Here is a 26853-nt window from a genome sequence, read left to right on the forward strand (position 1 = left end):
GGTCACAAATTGCTGAGAAGCTACCTACATTGGTAGAGGGGGTTTCCTCAGCCAGGAGGTCCCTTAGGGGGAAATCAAAGGTACACTCCCTAATTCCATACAGAGAAAAATAAGGTACTAAAATACATGCAAAGTGATTTTTAGAGGCCTAGGGAATGTGACATTAGCAGTGAAGGAGCTAAGAATGGGCTCAGCACCTGAACTAAGCTTTGTAGGGATGCTGTGAGACAGAGGTAAGAAGGGATGGCATTCTAGGCATGGGGGATGGCATTCTGTGTGCAAGGGCCACTTAGTCCAGAATAGAGAGTGTGGGAAGGGGAGCAATAAGCAATTGGCTTGCAAAAGAGGAGGCTAGAACCAGGCTCTTATAAAAGCCACACAGAAGAGTTCAGATTGGGTCTTATGGGCAAGAAGGAGGCTTCTTTTTTTTTTTTTAAAGTGGGGCAATGAGGGTTAAGTGACTTGCCCAGGGTCACACAGCTAGTAAGTGTCAAGTGTCTGAGGCCACATTTGAACTCAGGTCCTCCTGAATCCAAGGCTGGTGCTTTATCCACTGCGCAATCTAGCTGCCCCAAGAAGGAGGCTTCTTAAGCAAGAGAGTAAGTAACATGGTCAGACCTGTGCTTTGGGAATATGGACTTGGCAACTTTGTGTCTGGTACAGGGAAGTGGGGATGGGAGGAAAAATAAGGCCAAAGAGCAAGAAAGGATAATGTTTCAGGAAGAGCCAGAGAAAGTATAGACAATCATGGACTGTGAGCACCTGAAGGGGCTGGTTGTAGTCAAATTCTGATGAAATGTGAGCCAACTAACTAACTAGATTTCCTCCCTCTCCCTTACTCTGAATTCTTCCATGGGAGAGAAGAAAATGCTAAGAAAATAAAATGTATATCAAGTATAAAGCCTCCTTCCAGATCCATACAAGGCTCTTTTCAACATCATGTCTGTGTTTATGTGCAGTTATGTTGCTGGTCATGGAGCCCAGCAAGTTGGGTTTGATATAGTTTGCTGAGGTGGGAAAGGAGATGGAAACTTTCAACAACCAAGATTGTTGAATTACACTGAAATGTCTAATGAACTGAGGAATACGCTTGTTCTTTAGTATTTTAGTTAACCAATGTTTTACTGTATTGACTAAGAGACTTGGAAGGAAGGAATGGAGGGAGGGAGTGAGAGAGGGAAGAAAAGAAGAAGGGAGGGAGGGAGGGAACAAGGGAGGGAAGAAGGAAGGGGAAGATGAAAGAAGGAAGGAAGGGAGAGATGAAAAGGAAAGGAGAGAAAATGGTAGGGAGAGAGCAAGGGAGAAAGGACAGAAGGAAGGAAGGAAGGAAAGGAAGGAAATAAGCATTTATTAGGCACCTACTATTTGCCAGGCACCGTGCTCCAAACACTTTATCTGAACATCATCTCATTTGATCTTCACAAATTATTATTGCTATTTTACAGTTGAAGAAACTGAGGCAGAAAAAAGTTAAATGACTTTCTAGCAAGTCACATAACCAGTATATGTCTGAGGCTAGATTTGAACTTAGGTCTGCCTGAGAGTCAGATTTAGATTCAGGTGAGCTATCATTTTAATCCTGATTCTGCCTCATTCTGCATGGGCCAGTCCCTTGAACTCTCTGGGCCTAAGTTCCCTCCTCTCTAAAATGGAGAGAATAAACGTCTAAGGCCCCTTCCAGCTCTTATTCTGTGATCCTGCAAGCCTATCAGTGTTCTCTTTTTAGAATCTTCATAGAATTTGTAGGTAGGTCCTTGGGTAGAGAGGCAGAGCATTCATTTGACTGGAGGTTAGACTGATGCTCAGCTTAGAACTGATGCTCTAGAAACATATGCTGACTATATTAATAACTTATATTGCTTTCAGCTGCTTCAAAGATGGACTTGGTTGACTAGCCAGTGAGCCATGTTTTCACTGTGAGTGCAACAGGGTTGTGTTTTGTTTTGGTTTTTGGTTTTTGTGGGGCAGTGAGGTTTAAGTGACTTGCCCAGGGTCACACAGCTAGTAAGTGTCAAGTATCTGAGGTCAGATTTGAACTCAGGTCCTCCTGAATCCAGGGAAGGTGCTTTATCCACTGCGCCACCTAGCTGCCCCAAAACAGGGTTATTGAGGGTATGCAGGGCCTAATTTGGCATAGATTTGCTATCAGTGGGTTTGTCATTCTGTTGATATACTCCTTGCTCTAAGTAGAATTTGCATTTGAAATCCATAGGGGTTGGGGGTAGGGTAGGGAGGTCTGGTTTTGCTCCTTCTCCTTGCATAGAAACAGACAAAACTGACTATTAATAGGATTCAGGAGTGGAGTAGGGGGAGAGATGGTATTTGTGTGTTTTATTACTTTTATTAACAGATTAGTGGGGGCAGCTAGGTGGCACAATGGATAGAGTACTGGATTGGAGTCAGGAGGATCTGAGTTCAAATCCAGCCTCAGACACTTGACACTTACTAGCTGTGTGACCCTGGGCAAGTCACTTAACCCCAAGTGGGCTAAATGGAAGGGGGTAGTATTTGGCAACTTTCACCATATTCGATAATATTTTTCCCCCTCTGGTACAGGGCTCACTCAGGCAGGGGTTTTTTCCCCTATCCATAAGCTTGCCATCTCAACTGGGTTGAAAAATGAAATTCATTTTATCTTTGAGATCACAAAAATCACTTGTAAAAGTTGAGAAGTTTGGAAGTTTCTCCTCCGCCTCTCCCCACTCTCCACCCCGCCCCACCCCCAAAATAAGCCGTGCAGAATAGAGAGATTGTTGCTGGCAAATCCGAATGGCAATGTTCTTGGCTGTACTGCAACTAACAGACATGCCCTTCAGATCACATAATCTGTCGCTACTGTTTCCACAATAGCCTCTCTGTGGTCAGACCAAGACTTGCTTATTCACCTGGCATTCTGGTGGGCAATTTGAGCGATTCTCTAGGGTAACCAGGCTCTCTGCTCCTGTGTCCCTGCACCTGGTGCCTAGGAGTGAATCAAAGTAAATTAATCCAGAGCAGAGTGCCTTTTGGCCTCCCAATGAATGGGGACTGATATTGGCTCCATAGCTGTGCATCTCATAATTGCCTGTGGTCCATTTGGACAGAGGATTTCTATCTCTCTAATTTGCATTAAAGGGTTCTGAGTATAGTTTTCATAGACATGAGAACGACAGTATGAATGTACTCCCCTCCCTGAAGTCACTTCTGTAGAGCAGGTGTTTCTAGGTAAAACCATCAAAATTCAAAATTCGGCGGCTGCGGGACAGCTCCGTGACCCCTAGAGCAGATTGCTCACGCATCTAAAGGGCCCCCTATGCTGTTCCTCCCCAAAGACTTGGTCTGCACACATTTGGATAGGGTTTAATCTCTGACTCTGGGCTGATGTCCAGATACACTGAGCCTCTCTGATAACAAGCTATGATAGAAAACAACCTCCAAGCACTGCCGCGAAGTTCATCAGATTTGAGGCACCTGTAGGATATCCACAAAGGTCTGTCCATTGTTAGGAAATCTGATACCTTCGTGGTTTTAATATATAAAAACCACTGCTTCAGAAGGGAGGGGGCAGTTCCTCCCCTTTGTCTTCTACATGCTCCTTTTCCAATTTCTTTGGCCCCAGAATGATTCAACTAATGCCGGCTGGAACCTAGGGCAGAAGAACAAATGTATGTGGGCTAGCATTGCAACTTTTGTGCTCTTGTTTGCAGCTCCTTCCACTGCACCCTAAATTGCCTGAGTACAAAAGTGTCTGGCATCACACGGGTGATAGGAATAGTAGAAATATCGCTACATGCCTATGATCCTATAGCACCCACGTTAACTCCAGGTGCTGGATCCCTAGTCTCACCCATGTCAGCTCCCATCCCATCTCTTCCCACCACAGCAATACATTCCCATTTGAAGTTGGGTTTTCGTCCTGTTCCCCCTCCCTATTTCTGGTAAGAATTGGAGGGTGGGGAGAAGGGACTTTCGGGAGCTATTGTCCCACTTCTGTCCCTTGCCCCTCTCTACCTCAAAACTGCCTCATATTATCCTTGTCATATTTCTCCTCCTCAAAATGAAGTAAGGCCAGGGCAGCTAAGTGGGGCAGTGGATAAAGCACCGGCCCTGGATTCAGGAGGACCTGAGTTCAAATCCGGCCTCAGACACTTGACACTAGCTGTGTGACCCTGGGCAAGTCACTTAACCCTCATTGCCCTGCAAAAATAAAATAAAATAAAATAATGAAGTAAGGCAAAAGGCTTGGGGCAAGTAAGGAAGGTGATAAAGTGGTATTTTAAAATCCTTAGAAATCATCCCCACTGTGTCTGTGAAATTGGTTAAAAAGGGGAAACGGTATGGTACAGTGAAAAGAATTCTCAACGTGGAATCAAAGGACCTCTGTTTGAATCTCAGCTTCAGCTGCATGACCTTAGCCAAGCTACTTGACCTTTTGGTTCCTGATTTATAAAATGAGGGGGTTAAACTACATGGCCTCTGAGGTCCCTAACAGCTCTTAATCTGGAAGCCTATGATTCTATGACTGTCCTCATAACAGTCTTTTCCCGGTGATTAGGGAAGGTGGAGTTTATCGTTGTTGTTGTTTTAAATGGCATTGATTTTAATTTTTGAGTCATGTTCCATTGTCATTAAGAAGCCTTCATTCTTGACTCCATCATCCACCAGTTGTGCTGGACTTGGCATAATGGGTAACTTATGTTTAGTGCATCTTTCCACCCTATGTGTTTTGTGGATACCAGCATATCTGGGCTCCCTGGGGATCTTAGACTAGACTCATCATCCTTTGCTGGTCCCAGCATCAGAATGTGGTGAATCTAAACAGGAAGGGAAACTGACTAGAGAGGTAGGGAGACAGCAGAAGCAAAGATAAACCTTTGAACCAGGAATCAAATCCTTATGTGGGACTCACCTACGAGGAAATAAAAAGTGTCTGCCTTAGAAGTGTCAGAGGAAGCCAGGCAAACACAAATCTGAGTTATTGAATGTCAGCAGTGCCAACTCAGCATGGATGCTGCACAAGGAACCTTCTGGCAACGAGGACCCTGCCTTCTAGGAAGGGAAATGGTGTTCTCTCTCTCTCTCTCTCTCTCTCTCTCTTTCTCTCTCTCTCTCTCTCTCTCTCTCCTTCTGCCCCCCCCCAAATGATTCTTGCATGAAAGCTTTCTTGTCCTTTTAGCTAACTGCTCAGGTTGGTTTGGGAAGGTGATTGACACCTTGGTTACATTCAGCCCGGGGGTGCTTGCTACCATCTAAACACATATCTTGTGTTTTGTTTTTTCTACTTATGTTTTTCCTCCTGGCATGGCAACAGAGTTGGAGTTGATCCAGATCAAGACCCACCACCCAGCAATGACAGCTTTCAAGTCTTACAGGGGGTAAGTCAGCAGCGACTTTTCTTCCTTCCCTCCCAGAGAGACAGCCAGCTGTCAGAAAGTGAGAGGAGGCAAATGGGATGTTTGTAGCTGCTCTTTCTCACCTTAGAAGGACTGCTCTACCATCCATTTACTAGCTATGCCTGTTTTCCTGAATTGTTTTCCCTCCCTGCCCACTGTGGTGTTGAGTATATACTTCCACAGTGGTGGGAGTGGGAGAGAAGAGTACTTTAGACATTATCAGTAGATTGGAGTGGGTCATCTGGCTTAGCTTCCTAACTGTGGATTTGTCTCTTCAACCAGATATGTATGTATTAGCAGTAAAACTGGGCAGTGTTCAATTACCTTAAATTGGGGTTTCTTAACCAGGGATCTAATGGGTTGAGGAGAAAAAAAAATGTTAAACCTGGAGTTAAGAAGACTTCATTTCAAATCCAGCCTAAGATGCTTGCTAGCTGTGTGACCCTGGACAAGTCATTTAGCCTCACTCTGCCTCAGTTTCCTCATCTGTAAAATGAGGATAATCATAGCATCTGCCTCCTGGCATTGTTGTGAGGATAAAATGTAAGAAAATTGGTAAAAGTATTTTTAAACCTTAAAGTGCTATATAAATACTAATTATTATTATTAACCTCTAACTGAAATCTGGCATTTCCTTTAATTATGTATTTAAAAAAACATTCTGAGAAATTCACCAGACTTCTAAAGAAGTCCATGAAAAAAAGGCTAAGAATCCCTCATTTAAATGCTGCCTCCCCTGGAACCACCTTTGCATTAAAATTACCCCTTAAGGCATTCAAGGTATTCGAGATTACCTTAGACACTTTTCAATGTCTCCATCTCATAAATCAGATGGAACTGGAAAATACAGTGCTTGGGATTTTTATTCTTTTTAAAATCTCTACCATTGTCTTTTCCAACTTGAATCCAGTGGGTTTCATTCCCATTGAGATTGTGATGGTGAGCACTGATTCACTAACAGAAGGTTATGTGTGACTCCTAAGTCAGCTCCAGGCCCCCTGCCTGGGAGCATGAAGCAAATATGTGGAGCATTTGGGCACAAAGGGAAGCCTTTTCAAGGGGGAGTTTCAGCAGGGATCTGGAGTATGTGAATCATACCCCCTCCCAAACTTGGCCCAGAATTTGGAGATTATGCTGAAATCGGACACTTGTGACCCCAAAGAAATGATTTGAGACAACTCGTTTTCAAAGATTCTTTTGAAAATCTGCCCTTTGGCTCTGATTTAGGGCTTTAAAAAGGGAGAGAAAAGGCCTGCACCTGAAAGATCATTTAATTGAGGGGAAAATAGAAGAACCTTAAATTGTCTTCCAGGGGTGCAGTGGATAAAGCACCAACCCTGGATTCAGGAGGAACTGAGTTCAAATCCGACCTCAAACACTTGACACTTACTAGCTGTGTGACCCAGGGCAAGTCACTTAACCCTCATTGCCCTGCCCCCCCCCAAAAAAATTGTCTTCCAGGGAAATCTTACAAATAAGAATTCCTTGCAAGGAAGTTTTCTTTTGCCTTTCTATGTATCCCTGATGCTTAACACAGTGCCTGGCAATAGTGGGCACTTAAGACATATGACCTAATAATTTCCTTGAAAAAAATTTCATCCCACATTTGCCAAAGAGCCATAAAGTTTTGCAAAATAGGAAAGCTAAAGATCCTTTTGAAGGTCTCCATTTGGGAAAAGATAAAAGTTTTTCTGAGAAGACTGGTTAAGACCAGCTGAAAAGCCAGGGGCTGTGAGTCACTGTTCTAAAAGCCCTGTAGCAGTGAAAACAGCCCAGCCCCTTTGCCACTTTTTGGGGATGTCATTATCGAATCTCCTTAAACCAGAGGAAAATGTTCTAGGGCCTAGCACCCCAGAAGTTCTCTGGGGTACATCAAAGGACCTTCTCCTTGAGAAACTAAACCAAAGGACAGACACAACTAAAGAGATAAGTGGAACCAGATCAAGACTGAGTTAGCTCCGGGACCACCACCCTTCATTCCAGTCTCCCTCACCCCTGGGGAGATAAGATTAGGTGTGGCTTCTGCCTTTGTGGCCTGAGAAGCGGAGAGATCCGCAGCCATCCCTCATCCAACTCCTCCAGCCACCACCAGTGGGAGATGGTCTTCCCTCAATAAGGGAACTTTCCAGTCAGATGATCACCCCCATCAGTCCCCTATAAAAGTATCTGCCTGTCTCCTGCTCAAGGAGATAGGTATCTCAGAGTCATGCTCTATGCCATGCCTTCTCCCCATGAGAAGTCCAAGGATTTCTCTCTTGGTTTCCCTTCCCCAGCCCCTAGGTAAACTATTATCTTATTCTATTGGATTTGTGTGCAAGAGGATGTAATTCTTTAAAGAGGAACTCCTAAGGACCCCAAACACCTACCCCTATCCCAAACCCCCTACTCTATTTTCCCCACAACAAAAATAAATGTATTCCTTTGGGGTTCATATGGCTGAATTCACTGCACGATGTATCCAGTAGGCTTTTAATAAGTATCACTGGCAGAATGTCATCAGTCTTAAAATTGGAGTCATTTCAGAGGAGAGTAGATTCTCAGTGGTGCAGTGGTTAGAGCCCTGGCCCTGGAGTCACGAGTACCTGAGTTCAAATCTCAACTCAGACACTAGCTGTGTGACCCTAGACAAGTCACTTAACCCCAGTTGCATTAAAACATCCAGGGCCATCTCCAGTCGTACTGACATATATCTTGCTACTAGACCCAAATGGCTCTGGAAGAGCCCTGCCTCACTTAAATCCAATTTACTGCAAGTCATGACATCACCTCAGTGTCAGGATCTTCTTCGAGAACAAAGGACAAACAACAACAAAAATATAACAGAGTAACTTTAATATTAAAATGAATAGAGCCCATTCTGTCTCTCAGGCACCAGGAGCTCTGGAAACTTTTTTCATTAGATGAAATTTGAGGTCAGTGATGATTTAAGCCCCAGCTGTGTGCAGGAAGCAGCATTGCAGTTGGACCTGTGGTGGGAGCTTCCTACAACTTGTGTTCTGTTCAGCACACACAGATTGAGACCCTCCTAGGAACAAAGCTTCACTTTCAAAATCTCCCTGTTGCTTTTCCTGGCTAATCAGGTCACTACTTGTCACCAGTTTCCTACAGTTCAGCATATCATTCCACTTCCACTTCCTACCAATGTTGGAATGTGTTGAGGTCAGGCAAAAATCAGGGTTAGTAGCCCGAAAAGTAATTAATGATTTTCATTGTGAAAATTCTTCTGAGCTTCTTTTGTAGATATTATAAGGGGAAGTGTCCCCTTGAACAGAGATACCAACCAAAGGCCTCTGGTCACCTATGTCTTTTCCTTTAAATTCTTTTTTTTGGGGGGGGGGGGAAGAAGGGGGGAGATAATTGAGGTTAAGTAACTTGCTCAGGGTCACACAGCTAATAAGTATCTGAGGCCAGATTTGAACTTATGTCTTCCTGTTTCCAAGGCCAGTGCTCTATCCACTGAGGCACTTAGCTGCCCCTGGTCACCTATATTTTTTAGCAAGGAACATGAGAGCTGGAGCCCACCTAACAGAGCCACAACAGAAGCTCAGCTCTGCAAGGACAGGTTGTATAGGGGTAAAGAGAGAAGTTGTACTTGGGAGTCTCAACTCCTTTCCAATTTCTCTTAGAAATGTCATGTGCTCCCATGTAGGAAGCAATTTACTATTGCTTACAATCCATTTTCAGTGTTCTAGTTTTTCTTAGTAGTGGAAGAGCAATGATCATGGGCATGATTAAAGCTCGGGACCAAATTGACTTCTCTGGTTTGAGAGGATCCCTGAGTACTGCGACCTTGAACATGTAATTAAAATCACAGAATCAATGACTATGTGGCCTGGCCCTTGCAGAGGGCAGAGAAAGTCCAAACAGCTGCCTCCCATCTGAATAGAAAAAGGCCAATTCCCTTTGCCATGTAGTATCTGATTATGTTCTTCCTGTTTAAAAAAAAAATTATACATGTAGAGGAAAACATTTATCGTTTGCTGCTTACAGGATTTTCCTCTCAAGTTTCAGAAACCCAAGGTTATAAACAGGGTCACTGCCAAAGAAAAATATTAGCTCATTTGGAAGGAGAAAATGAGCTGTTGGCTGGAATATTTGGCTGCCCATGAGAGAAGCACAAGAATAATGCAAGCAAGATTCAAGCCTCACCTCCCTAGCAGTTCTGACTCATTAAAAAAAAAAGTATATATATATATATATATGTGTGTGTATATATATATATATATATATATATATATATATATATATATATAATTTGCTTTGTTTCCTTAGACTGGCTTGGGGAGGCCTCTTTGCAACTAAAAGAAAAATGTCAGCTGGAGCCCAGCTGCCTCTGTCATGGGGGTGTTGTCCCTGTCCCAGTAAGGAGTGGATTTTTAATGTTTAACACATCTGAGATTTATGCTGGCTGCAACTCTTGACACATCATTCATTTCCTTCCCCAAGTTCCTTTCAGTTTTATTTATTGATGAGGCAAACTTGTTTTAGCAGTTAAATGGTGAGACTTGGAAACTTATCGAAGTTGGATCATATCAGGACTAGCCCCAAAAAGGCTTTTGACCTGAAGCAGGATGTCCGATGCAACCTGGAGGAGAAGAAACCAGATACCCAGAGTCAGTGCTCAGGGAAAGAATCCTTTAGAATATTTAAACTGTTCAGAGTGAGGTTGACCTTCAAGGCAAAGAAGGTCAACCTGTTTTGTCCCTCAGCAGAGAGCTGCTTTCTCTGAAATTTTTCCTCCTTCACTGATAGCCTTACCTGATAGGCCTATAGGTCCTCCTTCTTATCTTCGAGACAGAATCATATCTCCAATTTCCTGGGTCTTAGTCAGTGCACATTTCTTAAACACCTATTATGTGCCAAGCATTGTACTATGCCCCGTGATACAAAAAAAGGCAAAAGACAGTCCCTGCTCTCAAAGAGCTCACAACCTAATGAGACAAACAACATGAAAAGAACTATGTTCAGACAAGCTGTTGTTTTTCCTTGGTTCTGGAAGAGGACCATGACACTGAGGTGATGTCATGACTTGCAGAGAATCAGATTTAAAAGTGAGGGAGGGCCGTTCGAGATCACCAACCTCACTCTCTCTTCCAGAGCCATCTGGGTCCAGTGGCAAAAAAAGAGATGCCCCTCAGTGGACTGAGAGAGGTTGGCATGAGATGATAGACCCTTCTCTGTTAACAGACAACTAACCTAACTTTCGTTTTAATTAATTAATTTATTTTTTACAGGGAAATGAGGGTTAAGTGACTTGCCCAGGGTCACACAATTAGTAAGTGTCAAGTGTCTGAGGTGGGATTTGAACTCAGTTCCTCCTGAATCCAGGACTGGTGCTTTATCCACTGTGCCACCTAGCTGCCCGAGACTAACTTTTATACCTTTTCTCTCCTCCTCCCCACACCTACTTTGACACCCTGTCCCATAGCAGTCACCGCCCCTCTCCTTTGGAGCAGCACAGTTGATCTCTGGATTTTCTTTTTGTCCCCTATCCTGCTATATTCTTTTCTTCCTCTGTCTTCTGCCCCCAGACCAGCTCTCTTAGCTCTTGTAATTTTCCCCGAATTTATGGCATAATAGCTTCTAAGTAGAGTCCTATTTAAATCCATTCTTGTAAAATACAGCTTTTCTTAGCTTTTCTTCACAAGGGAGTGAGTGAGTAATGGTACTCCATTAGAAGCCAATAAGTGATAGAAGCTGATTTGGAACCATCTCAGGTAATTGGGACTGTGGGCTCTGGATTTTAAGCTGACAAAATAGAAGTGGAGAGGTTTAGAAAGCTGGGGAGAGGGAGCCTAGCACATCTAATTTGGGGTGGCCTTAAAAATAAGCATCAGTGTTGGTTAGTTTTGTTGGGCTGCTTTTTCTCCTTCCTATCCCTCCGATCTTTTCTTTTTTATTATTTTTCTTTTTAATTTTTTTTGGACAAAGTATATCTCACTGGAAAGGAGAGGGGATGAATATATTTGGAAATGAAGGTTGTATTCTAAAGCAAAGGTATAAAAAAATTATACACATACACATCAGACTGAGCATGGGATGAGATAAAGCTCCACCCCAAAATACATATTTTGGTTTTTGCATCCCAAGCACTGTGCCTATAAAGTAAACCCTTAATAAATGTTAGTTAATTGCTTGATAAACATCCTATGAAAAAAGGAGGGGCTAATAATCATTGCCCAATCTTGTAGAGCAAAGATCTTTAAACTCTTTTGTGTCATGGACTGGATTTCTTTAGCAGTCTGGTTAAGCCAGTGAATCCCTTCTCAGAATAATATTTTTAAAAATTCATAATTGAAAGAAATGCTACGTTTTAGTCAGAGATTTATGAAAATAAAGATTACTTTTTTTTGCTCATTCAAGTTCACAGATCCTCTTAAATATCCATGGACCCCTTGGGAAGCCTTAGGGATCTATTGACCCCGAGTTATGATATCCCTAAAATATAGTAATAAACTATTGATTATTTTATTGGATGTCCTTTATTTAATAAAATGATTGTAAATAAGATCCCCAAATAAGCAAATAGTTTGTCATGGAGAAGAAGATGCAACAGTGGGGCACCAAGCTTCTTTATAATCAGAATGGCAGTGCCTTTGAATGAGAAGGAAGGACATAACCTACCCACTATGACTCTTGTTTCCTCAGCTTTTTCATACTAGTTTGTTGTTGTTCAGTCTTTTCAGTCATGTCTAACTCTTTGTGACCCCGTTTGGGGTTTTCTTAGAAAAGACACTGGGGGGGGGCAGCTAGGTGGTACAGTGGATAAAGTACCGGCCTTGGATTCACGAGGACCTATGTTCAAATCCGACCTCAGACACTTGATACTTACTAGCTGTGTGACCTTGGGCAAGTCACTTGACCCTCATTGCTCCACCAAAAAAAAAAAAAAAAAGACACTGGAGGGACAGCTAGATGGTGCAGTGGATAGAGCACCAGCCCTGGAGTCAGGAGTACATGAGTTCAAATCTGGCCTCAGACACTTAACACTTACTAGGCGTGTGACCCTGGGCAAGTCACTTAACCCCAATTGCCTCACTTTAAAAAAAAAAAAGACACTGGAGTTGTTTGCCATTTACTTCTCCAGTTTATTTTTACAGATGAGGAAACTGAGGCAAACACTGAAGTGATTTGCCATGGGTCGTACATGCAGCTAGTAAGTTTCTGAGGTCAGATTTGAACTCCAGGTTAGGCATTCTATCCACTGAACCACCTAACTGCCCTAAACGATTACCTTACTGGGTCAAACCCATATCTTTCCAACCATCCTAATGTTCTATCTGTGTTAGTGGCTAAAACACACACACACACACACACACACACTAATTAATTAATTAATTAATTAAAGGATGGTTTGTGATAACAGTGTGGTTGACCTCCATCAATGTCCAGGAATTAGGGATTAGAATATCACCGCAAAACATTCCTAATATGTATTGACCTAGCATTCAAAACATGATCTTCATTCCTCTTGAACCTAACCTGTTCTGATCTGTAGACAAAACTACCTTGTGCCTGGCACACAAAAAGCTCTTAATAAATGTTTGTTCCTTGAAGTTGATAAGATTAGTACTCTTATGTACAGGAGCTTTTAAAAATTATTCTCAATTTACTTTTAAGCTTCAGGGGCTGTCTTCTTTTTTTGATCTGGAGGGACCTGGTGAACAAGTCTATTTTCTTTTATAATCATTCAATAACAAAGTTTTCCTAAGTGCTTCTTGTGTGCCAGGCAATGTGCTAAGCCTGAAAGCTATTTTAAAAAGAGCTAAAATAGTCCTTACCCTCAAGGAAATCATATTCTCATGGGAAAGACAGTGTGTAGTTAACTAAACGAGTTATATACAGAGAAAGTAGAAGAGAATCTCAGGAGATCACTTGAACAGATACCAACAAAACCAGTAAAGGTCTCTGAAAGACTTACATCCTCCTCACATGCTGAGGAGTCCTTGCTTTTTTTAGTTTTTCCTCATATAGAAGCTTCCCCCATTTGTTTAATCGTTTTAATTGAACTTTTCTGACTTTTCTTTAATTTGTGAGCATTTCTCAAGCACTTACTGTGTACTAAGGGATGGAGATGAAAAAAACAAGACTCCGACCTCCAGAAGCTTATACTCCAATGGAGGAGACAGATCCATCAATTGAGACATACAAGATAAATGTAACTTTAGAGATTGATACTGGCAGGAAGTGTTTCATTAGGTAAAAGAACAGAATTACAATTGGTGTTGTAGTGCAGATGTTCCATTCTCTTACATAAGCGGCCGAAAATGAGTTTTGTTTTGTCAGTTTCTAATACCCCTCCTGACAGTGCCCAGCGTTTTTGGCTACAGCAGTATATTGTGTCATTGTCTTTAGGGAAAGGCCTAAATCAAGTACTAGAGCCAAAAGCTAAGGGGCAGTCACCATATATAAGAATAATTCAGATTATTGCCCCATAGATGGATGATCTGCTTCCCCATTTGCAAGTTCTTCTTGCTCACTCATATAACTCTTTGAGTTCTTTCTGTTTCATTCCCTTTGGTTTGGCATTGAATTCCCTGGATGGGCTTATTGTTATCTGCAAAGGTTGAAAAGATTTCACTGGGTACTCTTTGTTCCAGATGTTTTATAAACATGTTAAAAACTGGTCCCAGGGGTACCCTCAGGGTTGACATTGTCCCATTTGGAGAAATGCCTTAAATTTAACTTCACTCTTTACTGACTCTAAATGAGTTTCATGGGGAGGCAACTGAGACAAGAGTTATTTGGTAGCTGGTACAGTGAATAGAGTACTGGACCTGGAGTCAGGAAGACCTGAGTTCAAATTTACCCTCAGATACTTACTGACTGTGACCTTGGGCAATTCACTTTTGTTTGCCTCAGTTTCCCCAACAGTAAAATGGGGGTATATAATAGTACCTAGGAGGTAGTCCCAACATTGTTGTGAGGATCAAATGAAATAATCATAAAGTGCTTAGCACAATACCTGACACATAAAAAAAAGTTAGCTATTATTATTATTGTCATCATTGTTGTTAATTTCATTCTTATCAGAAACCCTTAATGAGGAAATTTGGTATAACAGTACACATCCAGACCTGTGCTGTAATTTATCATCTCAGAGAGTTCCCCGTGGAGCATTAAGAGGTTAAGTGACTTTCCCAGGGTCGCACAGCCAGGATGTGTCAGAAACTGGCCCTGACCCCCAAATCTTCTGGACTGTAAGGGCAGATCTCTACTCTCCCATGCTGACTGTCAGCCAGTTCTGTGACTATGGCAAAAACATACTCCTAATCCTATGGTGACTCAGCCCTTAATTAGGGCCTTTTTAATAGCCTTTTTTAAAAAAAAAAAGAAATCAGAATGTTGTTAGAGGCCACTGGGAAGTCTAGACCTTCCACACGCCCATTTATCCTTTCAACAAATATGAATAGATTACTGTGTTGTTCTAATCAGGTCTGTAGCATAGCTATTCCTGGGGTCACAACTACTGAGCATGGCCTGTTTCTCCCATGGACATTTATAATACTATCATAGGAGAGCAGCATTTTTACCATATTACTGTTTCTCATTCATTACACAAAGCTGCCTGTCCCTGAAGTAATGATGATAATTGTTGTTCTTATCCTCCTTCCTTCCTTCCTTCCTTCCTTCCTTCCTTCATTTGTTTGTTTTTGTCGATTAGTTGTGTCCAACTCTTCATGACCACATTTGGAGTTTTCTTTTTTTTTTTTCCTTTTCTTTTTTGCAGGGCAGTGGGGGTTAAGTGCCCAGGGTCACACAGCTAGTAAGTGTCAAGTGTCTGAGGTCAGATTTGAACTCACGTACTCCTGAATCCAGGGCTGGTGCTTTATCCACTGTGCCACCTAGCTGCCCCTGGAGTTTTCTTGGCAAAGATACTGGGGTGGTTTGCCATTTCCTTCTCCAGCTTATTTTACAGATGAGACAAACAGGGCGAAGTGACTTGCCCAGGGTCACACAGCTAATAAGTGGCTGGATTTGAATTCATGTCCTCCTGACTCCAGGTCAGGCATTCTATCCACTGTGCCACATAGCTGCCCCAATTTCTCACATGTAGTACCCTAAGTTATCCCATCTATAAAGTTTATAGTAGGGCGGCCAATGGAGACCATAGATGGGCCTCTTCCCACCAAGTGTCTGTGGTTCCAGTTATCGCCTATCCAAGTCCATTCTCAGTACCAAGTGTTCCAATAACATTTTTAGGTTTCTTGCGCTTGCATGGGACAGGGGGTGGGGATGGGGGGGGGAGTCTTTAGAACTTTGTAAATGTCACGTTTGGGAGGACATTTTAGACGCTTTAAAATGGCTTTAGTTTGGTAACTGGGATGTTGGAGAGAGGGTAGGGGAAGTTGAAGGGAGTTGATGGCGGGACAAAATAGTAAGGAGTTCCACAGTAGCTCAGCTTGTTCCACCCCACCCTTATCCCCCACATATGAATCTAATGTGGCTAGCAGGAAAACAAATCCCCTGTTACAGTACATGAAAGCTACTTCTTGGGCAGGCACCGGACAAAGAGAGCCCCTTGTTGTCCCTAATCATCCAGTGAATGGAATTTGTGTAACTGGATCAATAAAGCATTGTTTGAATGGGCCATCTGCTGGGCACATGAAAATACTTTTGTTCTACAGAGTGCTTCTTTGTAACAGCCTCCACACAAGTGAGATTTTACCTGTTCTGGGGACAACATCATTCCTGCCTGGTAGAAGCTGATCTCAAGCACTTGCTGGGAAAAGTTACATTTGGAAACACAAAAGAAAAAAATATTTAGGCATGTAGACTACATGTAATGGGTTTCTGAACATGTATGATTGTTTTAAGTATCCATATTTTCCTAGGTGTGTATTCTTTCTGGGTTTGGTCAAATATTCTGCCCTTCCTGATACAGTAATGCTTAGTCTAGATCCTTAAAACTTTGGAGCTAAGGAACGCTTGCTTTTGAGCCCTAAACAAAGAAATGAGAATCGTTTTCGTCTTCCATTTACTGCATTCCAATTTACAACTAGCTGAGCATTGTCTGTTCTTGTTTCTAGGATGGTCCAGATGCTGCGAGAGGAAACCGGACAAAGCAAGAGAGTGCCTGGATATTCAGGCTGTGGTATAGCTTTGACCACAAGTATCCTTTTGAGCAACATCACTTTGTGCTTAAGAAGCTGATGCTCAAATGTTTCTTGCTCCTAGGACTAATGGCTACTGATGAATACTTCTAGAGATATGTTCTATGCAGATCGTTCAGGGTCACTCTTGGGCAAGGATGATGCTTGTTTAGTCATGAATAAGCATGTTAAGGATAGACTCTAAAGGATGGAATTTGAGTTGGCAGGGACTTCAGAGTTTGTCTAACTTAAGAGGTTTCCACCTAAACTAAATAATTATGTAACATTCCCATTACAGTGGGGTCTTTTAGTCTTTTTCTTGAAGGCTGCTGGTGGGGAACACCTGGTACTTCCCAGGTTCCAGTTTTGGTTGCTTTTTTGTTGTTGTTTTTCAGTCTTTTTTCAGTTGCATTCTATTCTTCATGACTACATTTGGAGTTTTCTTGGAAAAGATACTGGACTGGTTTGCCATTTTCTTCTCCAGCTCATTTTACAGATGAGAAACTGAGGCAAACAGGGTTAAATGACTTGCCCAGGGTCACACAGATACTAGGAGTCTGAGGCCAGATTTGAACTCAGGAAGATGGGTCTTTCTGATTCCAAGCACAGTGCTCAATCCACTGCACCGAGACAAAAATCTGCCGTGCAATGTCTACCCGTTAGTCCTCATTCTTCCTTCTAGAGCCAGTTCTCATATAGCATGATTTCAATTCTCTTTACTGTCCTGGTCACCTTCCTCTGGGTACTCTGTACCTCATCAATATCTTTCCCAAAAGGAGATACCCTGAAGTGATTTGACCTGGACAGATCCCATTTTGGACAGTGTCTTTTTGCTAATGCAGTCTAAAATCCCATGAACTATTTAGCTGCCTTACTTGACTCCAGTTGAGTTTGCAGTCCAGTTCAACACCCAGGTCTTTTTCATATAACAGTTTATCTCAGCCCTGTCTTCCCCATCCTGGACTTAAGCACTTCATTTTCGAGGTCAAGTATAGGACTTCACTTTTATCCCTTTTAAAATGTAAATATCGAGGAGCAGCTAGGTGGCGTAGTGGATAAAGCACCAGCCCTAGATTCAGGAGTACCTGAGTTCAAATCTGGCCTCAGACACTTGACACTTACTAGCTGTGTGTCCCTGGGCAAGTCACTTAACCCTCATTGCCCTGCAAAAAAAAAAAAAATGTAAATATTGTGGGGCAGCTAGGTGGTGCAGTGGATAAAGCACCAGCCCTGGATTCAGGAGGACCTGAGTTCAAATTTGGCCTCAGACACTTGATAATTACTAGCTGTGTGACCCTGGGCAAGTCATTTAATCTCCATTGTCCTGCAAAAATAAAAGTTAAAAAAATGTAAATATCTGGGTTCCAATCATAAATGTTACTTGTGAATGATGATGAATTTCTGTGCTCAATAGAAGTAATAAAATTGAAAAAGTTGGGGATGGAGTCTCAGGGACTTCAGAGTTTATCTAGTTGAACCCGTACCTGAACAAGAATGCTCTCTATAACATCCTCAGTAAATGCTTACTCAGCCTTTTTTTAGGAGATTGGTAGGGAGGAGAGCCTTCCTTGGATATCAGGGATGGTTAAGCCCTAAACCCCTAATGATGCATGTGAATCTTTAGTTTTCAGTGAAGTCAGGAGAGGAAATATGAAGAAAAGAAAAACCTTTGTCAATCATAATGATGTTGTGATCAAAAGTATGACATCACCTAAGAGACCTAAAGAGAAGCAGCTTAATATAGTGGCTACAGGCTCGCCTTGGAATTAGGAAGAATGTTGTTGAAGTCCCACCTGAAACACATGGTATCTGCATGATCCTTGGCCCTCCATTTAACTTTTCAGTGCCCTAAACAACACTTCAATAAGCATTTATTAAAGTAGTGGTTACTATGTGCCGGGCACTGTGCTAAATACTGAAAATATAAATACAAGCAAAAAGAAAGACAGTACTTGTCCTCAAGTGAATTACATTCTAATGGCAGAAGACATAGAAGACATCACAGAAGGAAGCTGAGAAGGGGGTGGTGAAAAGAAAGTTTAGGTAGACATTAAGAAGCATTCTTTACAGGGGCAGCTAGGTGGTGCAGTGGTTAAAGTACTGGCCCTGGATTCAGGAGGACCTGAGTTCAAATCCAGCCTCAGACACTTGACACTTACTAGCTGTGTGACCCCAGGCAAGTCACTTAACCCTCATTGCCCTGCAGAAGAAAACAAAAGAAGCCTTCTTTACTTATATGTGTGACTGTAGGCTTTCAGGCTTAGATGGGGAACTCACAGGGCCTTCATCCCTAAAAATGTTGTTGTTGTTATTTTTTTAAAATCATGTGTTTTGAGTGGCTTCACTGATAACCTGCCTGAGGCAGTAAACTAAATCAAATAGCCTCATGGGAAGGTGAAAGATGTTCCTTCTGGGTCTTTAAGTCAATTATTCTATAAACAAGAATTTTTTAAATGACTTCTTAACTATTTAAAGGCAGAGTTGCTTATAGAATCATGTCATTTCTTCCCTTTTCCTACTGAAACATGATTTTAAACCATTCCAGACAATCGTGTGTTCATTTGATCCTTAAGATCTCCAGCTATGTCCTAAAAGTCCCTGTAGTAAACTATTCAAAATGAGAAGTTCTTTATCGTCCAATTGAAATGCCATCTTGAACATTTCGAGGCCATTTTCTATTTTCCCACTCCAAATTAAAGTAGAAGGTACCTATCTTCATTGTAATAATTCTTTCATGTAACCAAAAACTATTGTCTATTTACCTTGGCATAACCCTTCCTCCCTTCTCTTCCCCCCCCCCAGCTCCTGTTTTCTCATTCTTGAGTCATTGCCCTTGTATTTATCTTATCCAAATTCTCCACCTCTTTCATTGTGGAATCCAAAGATAAACCCCAAATTTTTATCAAAACCACTCCCATTGTTGATGGGAGTGGGATAGATATCTTGCAGTTTCCACACACTCAATTGCAGTTAATGTATTATAGTTCTGACCTTGTCCTTTATGAGTGACCAAGTATTTATAGATAATCCAGATGCAGACCTTGCCCTGATATCTATTGAAATTAAAGTAAGAATCTCTTAGGGGCAGCTAGGTGGCACAGTGGATAGAGCACTGGCCCTGAATTCAGGAGGACCTGAGTTCAAATACGGCTTCACACCCTTGACACTTACTAGCTGTGTGACCCTGGGCAAGTCACTTAACCCCAATTGCCTCACCAAAAAAAAAAAAGAAAGAAAGAAAGAAAAATAAAAGTAAGAATCTCTTACAAGAGAGACTTGTAATAGTCTAATACAGTGGACTAGAGAGCTGCAGAGAACTGAGTTTCTGTTTATTTTACTACTCAAAGCAGTAGCATACATTAAAGTAAGCTTTAAATTGAGAGTAGTTGGGTTAGATCAGACCTTCTTTAAACAGTGAGTCTCGACCCCATATGGGGTCCCATCACTGAATGTAGGGGTTATGGGAAAATTTGGCAACAGTAAAAGGTTATGTATACCTGTTTTATAGATCTGGGGTTGCATAAAAATTCCTCAGGGAAAAATCGATCACTAGTGGGAAAAGTTTAAGAAGCCCTGGTTTGGATAATTTCCTAAGGTCCCTTGTAACTGTCAACATTCTACAATAGCTACCTGAGTAGCTTCCAAATAGAATTGATGTTGTATTGCTGCATAGGATAATAGTGCATTGTTATGAATGAACAGGTACTAAGTTGCCTTAGGTACACTAACTTTTGCTATGTCTTCACATATCTACTGGCAAGACTGATTTGTTCCCAGATCACACAACTTAGCAATTGGCAAGAGAACCAGAAATGAGGGGGGATGGTGTTGGGGGACAAGGTATCCCAGCTAAAAGGGACCTTAGAGGCCACCTAATCTAAGACTACAGTGACAGTAAAATCACCATTTCTAGTGTTCTAATTTTCTTCTGCTGCTCTATGGCCTGCCTGCAGTGTTGAAGGCTGGTGTGTTGGTTTAAAAGTGAATTTTAACACATCACAGCTGGGGAAAGGAGTGCTCTGATGTTTCAGATGCCCTGGTTACCTGAAGGTTCCCGTGTGTGCTATGGGTGAAGTGCTAATTTTCAAAAAATTCGGATGTAGTTAAAGATAGTTTACACCTAAACTCTTCTTAAAAAGAAGGAAGCACAGACAAGCAAGACAGTTTTGAAAATTGCATGTAGATTTTTTTTTAAAAGCAGTATGAAATGTCTTTATGCAAAATAAAGTAAAATGAAGAAAAGTAATTGGAATTTATCCATAAACTTGTTTGCAGATGGTTCAAAAGGCAAAGAAAGGGTGAGAATAAACACGAGATAAAGGATGGGCATAATAACTTTTTTTAAAAGTAAGAATAAAATCATCCTTTTTGTTTCTGGAAAAAAGGCAATATGCAATGGAGAATCAGTTTCATGTAGGTATAGATATATAGATATAAACCTTTTTATGTTCTGTGTGTGGCAATGGTTTTTGTTTAGTGATTTAACTGAGAATCTAAAAAAATTCGACTGAAATTAATCTAATCCTTCATTGATTCAGAAAGTATTTTAAAGTCATTGAAATGAACATCAGCTATAATACTGCTGTGCAGTGGGTAAGTAGTAAGTAATAAAGGCCTGGGATTGATAAATGCCAGGTAAAAGAATCTTTACTAAGTTTTGGTTTTTATGTGTGTGTTTGCCCCAGTCTATTTTTTTTCCTTGATTTCTTCTTTTCAAACAGTTACTTGAAGCCTATTCTCACTCACAGTGGACCACCATTAACTACAACCCTCCCAGCGTGGTGTGGCTTGCTAGCTCGATGCCTGACCAGCCCACAGGTATATGAAGTAAGTACAACACAGTGAGTTTAGACATTTGTCCTCTCATCAGGGGAGGAAAAAAAAATCTTTCATGTATGTCTTTAAATACAGCTTATATTAATTACTCTAAAATGCTATGAAGGCCTTTATTTATTTGGGGGGGGGGTGGCGAGCAATGAGGGTTAAGTGACTTGCCCAGGGTCACACAGCTAGTAAGCATCAAGTGTCTGGGGTCAGATTTGAATTCAGGTCCTTTTGAATCCAGGGTCCGTGTTTTGTCCACTGCGCCACCTAGCTGCCCCCTAATGAAGGCCTTTATAAGTTTGCATTTATCTCACAGGACCCCTATAGCACCATTATGGTACTCTCTGCCCCTCATTGTCACTTCCCTCAACCCCCCTCTTCTTCCCTGCCTTAAAGCAGGTTCTAGTTATAACGTGGCAACTAGGCAGTACAGTAGGTAGAGTGCTAGGCCTGGAGTCAGGAAAACTCATGTTCCTGAGTTCAAATCTGGCCTCAGATACTTCCTAGCTCTGTGGCCCTGGGCAATTCACTTAACTCCATTTGCCTTAGTTTCCTCATCTGTAAAATGGGCTGGAGAAAGCAAACCACTCCAGTATCTTTACCAAGAAAAGCCCCAAGGGGCTCACAAAGAGATGGACACAACTGAAATGACTGAACAATAAAGTGATAGTGTGCTCTCTATCATATCATAGCTGTATAGCTGGGAGAGACCATCCAACCCAACACCCTCATCTTACAGATAAGGAAACCGAGATCCAAGGAGATTAAATGACTTGCCTGTATCAGAGGCAAGACTTAAACTCAAGTCCTCTGATTCTAGTATTCTTTCCACCGTACCATGTTGTATTCAATAGAGTTCTTCTATACGTCTGTCAAATCTAGAGTTAGCACCATGTCTAGATAGGCAGTCACATAGTATGATTTCAGTGGTATTACAAGACCAGCCTTCCTTGTTCCCAACCCCCCAAAAATCTTCCTCTGGCCTCCAGAGTACCAAAAGTTTCTCGTATCTATTACTACTTTGGGTTAAGGCATTGGCCCCAGAAGGCCTTTATTAAAATGCAGATGTATTTCTGGGGAGTGGTAATAGTGTCATTCAATCAATTAGCAGGCATTTAAGTGCTTACTAAGTCTCAAGTGGCCCAGTGGGTATAGCACTGGCCTTGGAATCAGGAAGACTCATCTTCATGAGTTCAAATCTGGCCTTAGATACTTTGCTGTGTGACCCTGGGCAAGACACAACCCTATTTGCCTTGTTTCCTTATCTGAAAAATGAACTAGAGAAGGAAGTGGCAAACCACTCCAGTATCTTTGCCAAGAAAATCCCAAATGGGGAAGAGTCGGCCAGGACTGAAAAGGCTCAACAACACATCACAAGCATTCTGCTAGGTATTGCGGATACAAAGACACGTTTGTGTGTGTGTATGTGTGTCCATATCTGTAGGTATATACAAAATAAATATGTAAAATATGTGTACTATAGACAGTGCATACTATACATAGTATATAATATAGATATAGTGTATAGTAAAGTATATATACTAAAGTATATAATATATAATATAGATATAATAAAGTATCTACACTAAAGTATATGTGTGTATATATTTTATATATATATACACACACCAAAAACAAAATAAATATATAAAGTATATAAAACTAAATAGTAAATATTATATATGTATATATAACTAAATAGTAAATAAATATATAAAGTATATAAAACTAAATAGAAGGCATTTGGTGACAGGAGGGATAGAGGTAATTAAAGAGATTAATAAAAGCCTTCCTGTAGGAAGTGGCATTGAACTAACCTTTGAAGGAAACCAATGATTTGGAGAAGCATAAGTGAAGTAAGAATTCAGTCTTGGCAGCCCAGGGAACAAGCAGGGCAAAGGCAAGGAAGGAAACAGGAAATGGAGTGTCATGAGTGAGGAACATCGAGAATGAATGCCAAATGGACAGAAATGATGAGTGTGCAAAAGGTAATCATAAATATACAGTTATCCCTTCCACATCTTGACTCTCCCCATCACAGTTGCAATATATCAAGGGCCATATAAGAAATTAAATGGGAATTTGGGGGGAATTTTGTGGAAGTCCCAGACAACACAAAAGTTTAAACACTCAGAAATGCATGAAAATATATGTATAGTATTGTCATCTCAATATTTTAACCTTTAATATGATCATAATTCAGACTTCTTCTCTGGTATGAAGAGAGGACCAAAAGATTCTATACAGATTTCCCAGAATGACTGGACCCTACCTCTGAGTGGGCGCTGCCCCTAAGGCCTGTGATGTAGAAGGGATAACCATAAACCTGAAAGGGTAGGTTGGGGTCAGGTTGTGAAGGGTATTGAAAGCCAGAGAGGGGAGTTTGTATTTGATCGAGAGGTAATAGTAAACCACTAGATTATGCAGAGCAGTCAGGGTGCTTTAGGAATAAATCATTAACATAAATTTAACATATTAAGTAATTGTTAATTAGGAGAGAATAAGTTCCTAAAGAACATCACTGGCTTCCTCTTCCCTTGAGCCTTCCTAGGTAATCAGTTAAAATGGTGAAGTACTCTCTTGATCCAGAGAACCCCACAAAGTCATGCAAGTCAAGGAATTCAAATCTCCTGGTCCACTTCAAGAATACCCATGAAACAGGCCAAGCTATCAAGGGCATGCATATCTGAAACGCTACCAAGTATTTGAAAGATGTCACACTTGAGTGGGATGGGAGTACACCCACTGACCCCTGTAATAGAGACTCGAGGAGAAAGGAGGCCGAAGCATTGATTTTATTTCTTTCGAAAGAAAGGTGTACCACACTCACTGGGACAGCCAGGAGGTGTGACACACCGGGATTAGAAATCAAGCAGTTTTTATACTTTTTACAGATATCTAATTTGAGCAAAAAATGCGGTAATTGGGTTCAGCAATAAATCACTTTTTACAGACATCTGATTTGAGCAAAAATGTGGTAATTGGGTTCAGCAATAAATCTTTCTCCTGGGATGTTCAGTGATAAGTCCCTCTCTCCTGGGTCAGAGTGCCCCAACCTCAGAGGTTCAGTCATAGGTTATTTTGCAAAATTTCATGTTTCAGCAACAATTTATTGTATCTACATAATGTCTCGGTGCAGACCCTATGAAGCAATTTTTAAGTTGATATGCCTATATTTAGAAAGGGGGGATAGTAGCTTCCCATTATTGCCTCTCTCTAGAAAAAAAAAATAGAGGGAGAGAAATAGGGGGCTGTAAAGGGCTTTAAGACTTTGAGATCAGATCACTAGGCCGAAGGGGGGGGCACTTTCCATCTCAGTGGAGGGTCATATCCATATGTCCCTCTCACACTGAAGAAACAATGTGTTCCCTTCAGTCGATACAGTGGTGGAGTTGGCAGGTGTGCCCAGGCTAAGCAGTGGGGTTGGACACAGGGTCGTTGGCCCAAAAAGGGTGCTGAGTTCTTGCTGCATATGCTTAAAAATGCAAAAAGTAACTGTGAACTAAAGGGTTGCATGTGGATTCTCTTGTCATTGAGCATATCCAGGTTAACAAGGCCCCCAAAATGCAACGGAGTACTTACAGGGCTGATGGCCGAATCAACCCATACATGAGTTCCCCTTGCCATGTTGAGATGATGCTGACTGAAAAGGAACAAATATGTTGCTCAAAAGTAAAAGATATCCCAGAAGAAACTGAAGAAACAAAAGCTTATGGCACGGGAGTAAATGTGGCATTAATATGCAAATAAAAATGAAATTAAACCAAAAAAGAAAAAAAAAGAACATCACTTACTTGTCCACTGGTGTCCCAGGCAACATAGTAGATGCTGAGGCTTCTAAGACAAAGGAGGAAAACAGTCCCTGCCCTCAAAGAATGTAGATTCTTCAGGTAGATGCATGTTAATAAATAAGCATAGCAATAACAATAATAGAAAACATTTATATAGCACCTTAAGATAAGAAAAGATATATAGATATAGATATATTTTGTGGGGCAGTGAGGGTGAAATGACTTGCCTAGGGTCACACAGCTAGAAAGTATCAAGTGTCTGAGGCCAAATTTGAACTCAAGTCCTCCTGAATCCAGGGCCAGTGCTTTATCCACTGTGCCATCTAGCACCCCAATCTACAAATATCTTATTTTTTCCTCATAACAACCCTGGCAGGTAGGTGCTATCATTATCATCACTATTTTACATATTGTGAGGGAAAAAGTCATCCTCTTCTCAATAATTCTCAGGGACTCAGCAGCGAGGTGACAAAGGCTTTATTTTCTTCTCATGAGGAGGCACCCTAGTGTGCAGCTAGTGGGTGCCCAAAAAGGGGGCTTGCAGGCCCTGTTTTATACCCTAGTCCCTAACACGAATGGACCTTCCCCTTTTTCATCACTGGTAGGGGTTACAATCTACGAGGAAAAACTAGCTAATCGGAAAGCAGTATTCCCACCCCTCTTCCTTGTATGGACATAACTCAGGAGTGGACCTTATACTTCCTTATATGGACAGAACTCTGGAGAGGACCTATTTGAGACCAGGACTCCTTGAACCATGTGACCTTACTAACCTAAGGGAGAGGAGGGGATCTGAGACCTTTGTCCTACAAACAGGTCAGGGGAGTATGACTTACTTGTTATATCCACATTGAGAGGAGACAACTACCCATTTCTCACACATATGAAGGAAACTGAGACTGACAGAGGTTAAATTACTTATCCAGCTGTCACACAGCTTACTTTCTTGAGGCTAGATTTGAACTCAGTTCTTCCTGGCTCTCCTTCCAGCACTTCATCTAGCATAAGGGAAATTGGGTTGGGAGAGAATGCTAACAATTAAAGAAATTAGAGATACTTCCCAGAGGAGAAGGTGGCACCTGAGTTGAGCTTTGAAAGAATTCTGAGAAGTGGCCGTATTTAATATTTCTGCACAGGGCTACTAGCCCTTTTTAGAGTACATAGGAGACTGGAGGTGCAGTAGAAAGACAGGTAGATTTGTGGTGAGATCTTATTAGTTCTGTGTCTTCACTGCTCTGAGCCTCAGTTTCTTCATTTGTAAGATAAGGGACTAAAGGACATTTAAGATCCCTTCTGGCTCTAAATTCTTTCATGCAAATGTCATTTTGCCAAGATTTTACTGAGCCTTCTCCATTGGACATTTTTGCTTTGACCCAATCCTGCTTTAAAAGGTTAAACCTGACATGCTTCTCAATAACCCATTTTAAAGTACATCATGATGCTAGCTGTACTGTGATGTCTCCTGTTTCCAGATAATTTTTAAAAGCCTCCCTAGTGGGTTTCTAAATGTCATTCCCTGTTTTGGTCCGCTCAGCTAATACGCTGATCACCTCCTCTAATAGAAGTATGTGACCTTGTGAATTAAAGGGCTGGTTTTGTAACTGTATATCCTATTAATGGCATAGTTAACAATGAATACAAGTTACATTGTTTTGAATTTCCTTATGTTTAAGCAGTTTAAAAAGGGTTGCATAGGCAACCTCAATCAGCCAAATTAGACATTGCAGACAGACAGCCCTGGTACTTTCGGTGATCTGTGTGGAGACTGCTACA

At 41.5% G+C, this 26853-nt stretch overlaps 2 protein-coding genes across 2 annotated transcripts in view; one reads left to right on the forward strand and one right to left on the reverse strand.

Moving 5' to 3' along the window:
• Positions 1-26853, forward strand: part of SLC9A7 (solute carrier family 9 member A7) — a 208406-nt gene that overhangs the window by 168898 nt on the left and 12655 nt on the right. Inside the window, 3 exon segments of the mRNA XM_043998858.1 lie at positions 5291-5354; positions 16403-16485; positions 21187-21292. Coding sequence (XP_043854793.1) covers positions 5291-5354; positions 16403-16485; positions 21187-21292 — 253 coding nt within the window.
• The window catches only part of CHST7 (carbohydrate sulfotransferase 7), a 56134-nt gene continuing 38930 nt past the window's right edge, over positions 9650-26853 (reverse strand). Inside the window, exon 2 of the mRNA XM_043998854.1 lies at positions 9650-9957. Coding sequence (XP_043854789.1) covers positions 9900-9957 — 58 coding nt within the window. The 3' untranslated portion in view covers positions 9650-9899. The remainder of the gene's footprint in view (positions 9958-26853) is intronic.

This window comes from Dromiciops gliroides, chromosome 3 (genome assembly GCF_019393635.1).
Source record: "Dromiciops gliroides isolate mDroGli1 chromosome 3, mDroGli1.pri, whole genome shotgun sequence".
NCBI lineage: Eukaryota > Metazoa > Chordata > Mammalia > Microbiotheria > Microbiotheriidae > Dromiciops > Dromiciops gliroides.